Genomic DNA, 7774 nt, shown 5'->3' with positions numbered 1-7774 from the left:
CCGAGGAGGGCGCGTCCCCCTCCACCTCGCCGGAGAGGACTAGTGGGGGAGCGGGCGCCCAACCGCAGCTCGGCTTCTCCGACGTCCACTTGAACTCTCGGAACACGTTCGAGGTGAGCCGCCGCCCGGACCCCGGCGACCACCTACCCGCTGCGGGGCCGACGGAACCGTCCCCGACTGCGGAGCAGGGCCCGGCGGGCACCTCGGCCCGGACTCGACGGAGCGGCGGCTTCGCCGACTTCTTCGCCAGGTACAGCTCTGGCTGCGCCGGGATTCGGGGAGGTCTGGGCGGAGGTGGGAAGCTGGCCGAGAGCTGCCGGGGTGCGCCAGCCCGGTCGGGATTTAGCTTTGATTTGTCACCGGGGAAAGAGGAACTGCGATTGCTTTGTGCTCTGCTTAGAAGTTCTGAGCTTTGTGGGGAGCGATGTTTTTACTGTCCCTCTGTGGGCCGAAGGCCCACCTGCCTTCCACACCTGGTTTCTTGTGTATCCAGGCTCAGGGATCCTGCTACGGTCAAATCTCCAGTTTGTCCTCTTCCCGAAAAGTGGACAATCTTCTCCGTCCCCAATTTTTTTTCTTTTCTTACTGCGGGGATTAGATTGCGGGGGAGGGGGCGGTTTGTACGGGTGTGGTTGTAAAAGGGAAGTCATTTTGCAGCGCTGTCTGTTTGCGTGGAGTATAAATGCATTCAAATAGTTTTGGAATTCTTGAAGTTAGAAGTGGTTGCGTTTCATAGTGTTAAATAAATCATTTGTTTCTGGACCTTTATTAAAATGCAGCCCCTTTGGTATTTAGAATATGATCCCAGTGTTTTAAGTCAAATTGCTATGGAGTTTCATCTGGAAAATTCCTTTTTCTCTCTTTCTGCCAACTAGGCATTCACTTTTCCCAGCAACTTCTTTTAAAATTTTTTATAGTTTGTATTTGTGTTTGACTTGCTGCAATTAAAACTAAATTATGGTAGTAGATACGTTGTAGATGTCAGAAGTGGGTTTTGTTGATTTAATACCAATAAATGAGTAGTCAAGATGTTAATCTTAATGTACATTAATGGAAAAGCAGTTTCCCTTAAGCTGAATTTTGACAACCCCCCTCCCCTCCTCCTCTTTAAAAAAAGGTAGGCAAATCGAAAAGGATTTTTGATTTGTAAAACCCTCCTTTTCAAAGTTCACTGTCCTATGTTTTTTGTTCCCTTTTTAGGGATCCTGACAAACACCAGGGGAAAAAAACACAACAACTTAAATTTTAGAGGATTATACTAATAGTGGACTTAGTGTACACACAGAACAATGTTCCAGTATTAATATTATTACTTTTTACCCCTTATTTTCCTTTCGTGTGAAACTTCACAAGTAAATTATAATGATTATATTAATTTTGTGTTACTCATGGGACAAAATTTGTACTAGTGAGATCTGTATTTATACCTACAGTTGCAAACATATACTTAAAGGTTACAGTGAAATATTTTAAAAGCTGTCAAGGTGAGTGAAATTTATATATCTGTGACCCTGTGTGGCTGGCCTCTGAGTGTTTATTGGTCATTTTGTCTCTTGTGGTCCTGTTTTAATGGTAGTGTCAGGCAGTTTTAGATCTGGAAGGGCCTTTGGAGATCCCTTAATTCAACCAGTACACCCTGGTTGAATTGAGTGCTTGTACTGAGCCATCCATTAGGAATGGAGATGATTTGGACAACAGTAGTAAGGTGAAGTGAGGATAGTAGTGTGCGTTGCAATTGATCAGTAGTAACAGGCAAACCTGTATTAAGAGACTTTGATATTATTAACAGTAAGCAGGAATTTTGATATATTTAAACATTTTTTGATACAATGAAAATGTTTTTTTAATCTGTAGATTAATAGGACTTTAATTGAGCTAGTTGACATTCATTGGGCACACTCTGTATCAGTACTGGATTTGAAGTCAGAAAACTTAGGTGCTCTGAAGTTACTTTAATTTCCATTTTTCTTAATTGAGATTTGACTGCCTGGATTCTAAGTGTCATTGCTTTCTTTACATGTAGCATTGTTGAGAAATGGCAGAGTTAGGTAGAGGCACAATTTTGTATCTTAGTATTCAGCCAAAGCTTCAGTTGGATCCTGAACACCTTAAAGGTAAAGACTTCCATCTGTTTAAATCTATGATACCTAGGGTAGGTATGAAGAACCCCAGTCAGGTTGTGCTGAATTGGCAACATGTGGGTTCACCCTCTTTACTGTTCTCTAGGCACTGTAAGTTTAGATATCTCTTTCATTCTCAGGAAGAATTAGAAATGTATCTTGCCCCTGCACCCAAAGAGGTTTTTCTGTCCAGTCCATGGCTGTCTTTCGTAAGCTCTGAGAACTTCCTTTGGGGTATCTTATTCTGGGATCTATTCTTATTCATGGGTGCACCTTAACCCCATTTCACTTTCTGATGCAGAAATTTACTGTACAAAGAGGCCGTTTAGGGCCTTCCCTGGTGGTGCAGCAGCTTAAAGGGCCCTATGAAATAGTGAGGCCTCCTCAATATGAGTTCAATCCCTGGCCAGGGAGGTGACCCACATGGCACAGCAAACCTCTCCTGTCTTCCCTGCTGCTCCCCTCAGTAGTGTACTTGTATCTGCCTGTTCTGTTGCCACTCTGTCTCTGGTAAATCCTCTCACCACCGCTGACACTGCCTGGCCTATACCCCAGTTCTGTATGCATAAATAGATTAATCTTAAAAGAAAAAAGAGGCAGCTTAGTTAGCTGATGTCAGGGCTAGGTTTAGCAAGTAGGATTCCTGGTTTCCATTCAAGGTTTTAATCTGATCATTTCCATTCACCTGTGTCTCTACCTGATTAGCTTCCATCTTTCTCTTCCCACTTTCCACTTTCCTTAACTGGTCACACATCTGTAACAGAAATACTCTTTAAAAATAGTTCATGTTTGTTTTAAATTCTACCTTGAACAAGAAGCAAGGGAAACATTTTACCGCAGTTTATGTACTACTGTAAATTTAAGTTCAAATGAGTTCATTGACAGGATAGAAAATAGGTAGGGTAGAAAATCTTGTAGGTAGCAAAGGAATTTGTTCCTTGGTGGGACTGCATTCCTGTCTTCCAGATGAAATGAGTTCTGTTTCAGTCATTGTTGGGGGTCTTCTTTCCTTAGCTTTACTTTGTTTATAGACACCTGACTGTGGGAGCCTTAGCAGTAACTTGTCTTACTTTTTGCCCTTTTCTCCTGTAAATGTTTTGAAATGCGAGGTGGCTACACTGTCCCCACTCTCACCAACTCAGCATTGAGGAGATGTAAACTTAAAAAAATCTCTTGTGTTTCCAGACTATCCATTATTCTTCAAGATCTGTTTTTTCTCGTAACAATAAACTAGGTTTAAAACTTTCTGTGGGTCCTTCAAGCAAATTTATGTCTTGTTTTCAAGCTAGAATGGTTAATTTTTCAGATAGCTACTATGCTCTGTAAATGCTTTTTAAAGGTCCTTTAATATTTTTGAGACTTATACAAATTGCAGTGTCATAGTTACTTTTATTCAGAAACACACAGATATCTATCTGTGTCTCCTAATAGTGTTGAGATATATATACATATACATATATATGTATATGTATATGTATATATATATATTTTTTTTTCACTCGTTTTATGATGAACCATATGAATTTTGTGTTCTTAAAGGGCATATCTAAGATAAGGAAATAAGTATTGAGAATTTTTTCTCCCTTCTATATAAAAAAAAATTAGCCATAGATTCTGGAATTTAACTTTTCTTGTAAATATTGACTTCTGAAACATTCTGTATGTTGTGACTAAAAACTTTTCCAGAAAGCTTTTTATTACATTTTTTGCTGAGTAGGGGGAGTTTAAAGACTTTTTTTTTAAGGCTTATTATTTATGAATACATAACTTGGTTACAAGCCAGAGGTGCAAGGGCAGTGAGAGGCTTCACCAGAGTCAGAGTGGGGAGTAGAACAGGCCAACTGATGAAGTACACTACTGAGGGGAGCACTGGGTGGGTCAGGAGAGGTCTGCCGTGCCATGTGGGTCACCTCTGGGGCTGGGGATCAACCTTGTACTGAAGCTGCTGTGGCCACTTGCAGTGCTGTGTCCTGACCCATTGCACCATCAGGAAGGGCCCTAAAGAGTTTTTTTTAGTGATCTCTTTTCAAATCTGAAATGTCTCCATTTTTCCTAATGTTAAAGTTGTTGAGAAAATATGATGTTGAAAATTTAAAATTCCTACATCTTGAGGTTCTTAGAGGACCTCCTTGGTGGTGTAATGGGTTAAGTCATAGCACTGTGAAGCTATTCCCAGCCACTGCAGTACCAGTTCTATCCGTGGCCAGGGAGGTGACCCAGCAGATCTTCTGACGCTCCCCTTAGCAGTATATTTCAGTAGATCCTCCTGTTTCCCATTCTGTCTCTGGTAAATCTCCCCAATACCCAACTCTTGTATGCATAAATAAATCAATCTTTTAAAAAAAGATTTACTTATTTACACATACAGAACTAGAGTACAGGCCAGGCCTACAAAAGCGAGAGATTTCACCAGAGACAGAGTGGAGAACAGAATAGGCAGATTGATGAAGTATACTACTGAAGGGAGCAGCGGGTGTGACAGAATTGGTTTGCCAGGCCATGTGGGTCATCTCTCTGGTGGGGATCAAGTTGTGCTTTAACTTGTTGCGTCACCAGGGAGGGCCTATACATCTTAAAAAAAAAAAAAAAAGGCCTCAGAAACAGCAGAATCCATCACATTCTTTTTTTTTCCATCCAGATTTATACTAGTCTTGACAGAATCATAATTCACCTGAGTGGGGCATCATAGACCTCTTAAAATAGGGTTCCCTTATTTGTCCCAGAAAATTAAAATAAAACTACTAGTTTCAAAACCAGTTTCTGAAAACATGTCCTTCCGTAATATCTCAATAAAGAAAAAGCAAAATATCAAGCTTCTTATAAATTTTAAGAGATTTTTATAGCTCTCCAAATTAAGCAGTTCTTCAACAGGTATAGTATAATTATAAAGAGAATGAAGGCTATATTGATTTAAATAATAAAATTTTATATGAGATTATAACACTCCTCATTTACATGTCACAAATGAAACTCCTTATTACTTATATAGTGATATAATTAGCTTTAGAAAATTGAAAAGAATGTATAATTAATTGCTTTAGAATAAAAATGCCTATTAGGATTTTAGTGTTGTGAAGCTGCCCTTTATAATATTAGACAAGGTAGTTAATGGCTCAAGAGCCTTTTAGATCTTTTGTTGATATTTGACTCTTTTTCCCCTCTCAGTTATTTTCTTTTAAAAACAAATCAGAAAACATTAGCATTAAACATTGGAAAAATAGCATTGGTTCAAGAACTTTAAAAACCCTTGTTAAAGTGGGTATGTGGAGGATATAAATACATGTAAATGTGAATACACCTAAATACAAGTGATGTGGAAGGTATTGGGAAGCTGCAGTTTTTTGTAGCACCAAGATAATTTTATTTTATTTTTTAAGATTTATTTATGCGTACAAGAACTGGGGCACAGGCCAGAGATATAGCGAGTGAGAGGATTCACCAGAGACAGAGCAGTTAGCAGAACAGGCAGATGGACTGAAATACATTGCTGAAGGGAGCAGCTGACTGGTCAGGAGAACTCTGCTGTGCCATGCAGGTCACTTCCCCTCCTAGGATTGAACTGGTGCTGCGGTGGCTGCAGACAGCTTCATAAAACTGCTCTTTAACCGATTGCTCAACCAGGGAGGGCCCTAAGATAATTGTAAGTGCTGAAGCATATAATTTTGAAGTGCTAATCTAACTTTTTAACCCTGTAAGCAAAGCAGACTATTAACATATTACTTGGAGTCACTTTTTTGGTAAAAATTTTCTGAATTATTTAGATTTACTTTTTGTATTTTTAAAAATTTTACCTTTTATATTTTAAAATACTTTCATTTTAGAATAGCTTTAAATATACCACTTTCTTTATGCTCATCTAATTTCCTGTTGTTAATATCACATTACTGTGGTACATTTGTTATAATTAAGAAACCAATGCTTATTTGCCTTTAGAAAAATTTGTGGAAATATGTCCTAATTCTTCATAATTTCACATTTTCCCAAAACTATTTCATGTGTGATTCCTTTTTAAGTTTTCTTTTTTGATTTCTTAAACATTCGCGTGATCTAGTAAGGGTAGGATTTATTTTCACTTTACAGTTATTTATCCAAAGTCAGATAATTAATAGAAGAATAAGAGCAAGGTTGTAGGTATAGATTTTGAAGCTAATGTGCTGACTTATTTTATTTTTTTAAGATTTATTTATTTATGAATAAAAAACTGGGGTATAGGCCAGAGGTGCAGGGATGAGAGGTGAAGGTAAAGGGTGAGAGGATTCACAGAAGACAGAGTGGGGAACAGAACAGGCAGATCTACTGAAATATACTGCTGAGAGGAGCAGTAGGTGAGACAGGAGAGGTCTGTCGCACCATGTGGGTCAGCTCCCTCACTGGGGATCGCACTATTGCCGCAATGTCTGTGGATAGCTTCATAATGCTTCACTTTAACCCCTTGGGCCACTGGGGAGGCCCATCAATTTTAGTTATAAGAATTTGTGGATAAAAACATTGCTTTTGGTGTAGTAGAAATACTGTTGGCTGAGAGATATGAAACTTGGCTTTTCTCCTGGGTAGCTTCTTCTGCCAATAAATAATTGTGTGACTTTGGGCACACTAAATTTCTAGACTAGTTTCCTCATCTATGAAATTAGTCCAGTGAGACTTCCCTCCAGCTCCTGTATTCTGTGATATTTTATTTTGTCTTTTTACTGTGATTATTTTATCACAGGATTCTTATACACACTATAGAAGACCTCATCTGACTATATATTACAAATATGAATTGGATTGAAGAGGATGCTTTTTTAAAAATATGATTTGCAGGCCCTCCCTAGTGGCGTAGTGGGTTAAGGCACAGCACTAGGGAGCTAAAGCCACTTCAGCATGAGTTTGACTCCCCACCCCAGAGCTGACCCACATGGCGCAGCAGACCTCTCCTGACCTGCCCACTGCTCCCCTCAGCAGTGTACTTTGTTGATCTGCCTGTTCTGCTCCCCCCTCTTCTCTGGTGAATTCTCTCACCCACCACACCTCTGGCCCCCGTTCTGTAAGCATAAAGTAAATAAATCTTAAAAAAAAAAAAAAAAAGATGCACTATCATCTGTAAAATAAGAAGGTTGTCAGAGAAGAATCTCATTCAATTCTAAATTCTACCTTCAACATTTTTTTCAGTGAAGGTCTCAGAGTAATTATGGTAAACATCTATGATCTTTGTTTAATTTCTCATATGTAGACAGTCCAGGCCAGCAACAGTTTTTTACTTTTTCTTTGGCAAATTCAGATCTTTTTTCCCTACGTCCTGGGGGCCAATGGAATGAGAAGACAGGATAATAAGTAAATTCTAGTTAATCAATTAACTGAAATTTGAGACTTTAACTTCTAGATCACAAGTTATTTCTCAGAGGTTGTCCATGTTCCACTTTGATGAGTTACAGTCTAGTTTAATAGTCTTGTTAATACTTCAAAATCAAATAAAAAAGTACATTATAAAAAAAATTAGATTCTAAAAATTTAGAAAAGCACTAGAAAAGTTCAAATGCTTTTGACAGGTGACATCTTCAAACTATAGGATAGTGTGGTGGTTAAAAATGCTGGTTCCGGGCCCTTCCTGGTGGTGCAGCGGGTTAAAGCACTGCACTGAGAAGCTAAAGCCACTTCCGCATGAGTTCAAATCC

At 39.0% G+C, this 7774-nt stretch overlaps 1 protein-coding gene across 1 annotated transcript in view; it reads left to right on the top strand.

Moving 5' to 3' along the window:
- Positions 1 to 7774, top strand: part of TBC1D12 (TBC1 domain family, member 12) — a 75263-nt gene that overhangs the window by 778 nt on the left and 66711 nt on the right. The window contains exon 2 of the mRNA XM_012723464.1: positions 6 to 250. Within this exon, the coding sequence (XP_012578918.1) occupies positions 6 to 250 (245 nt within the window). The remainder of the gene's footprint in view (positions 1 to 5; positions 251 to 7774) is intronic.

The sequence above is a fragment of the Condylura cristata genome, unplaced genomic scaffold (genome assembly GCF_000260355.1).
Source record: "Condylura cristata isolate star-nosed mole 26May11 unplaced genomic scaffold, ConCri1.0 scaffold00011, whole genome shotgun sequence".
Lineage (NCBI taxonomy): Eukaryota > Metazoa > Chordata > Mammalia > Eulipotyphla > Talpidae > Condylura > Condylura cristata.
The sequence above is the reverse complement of the archived record's forward strand: the minus strand, read 5'-3'. Positions and strand labels throughout refer to the sequence as shown.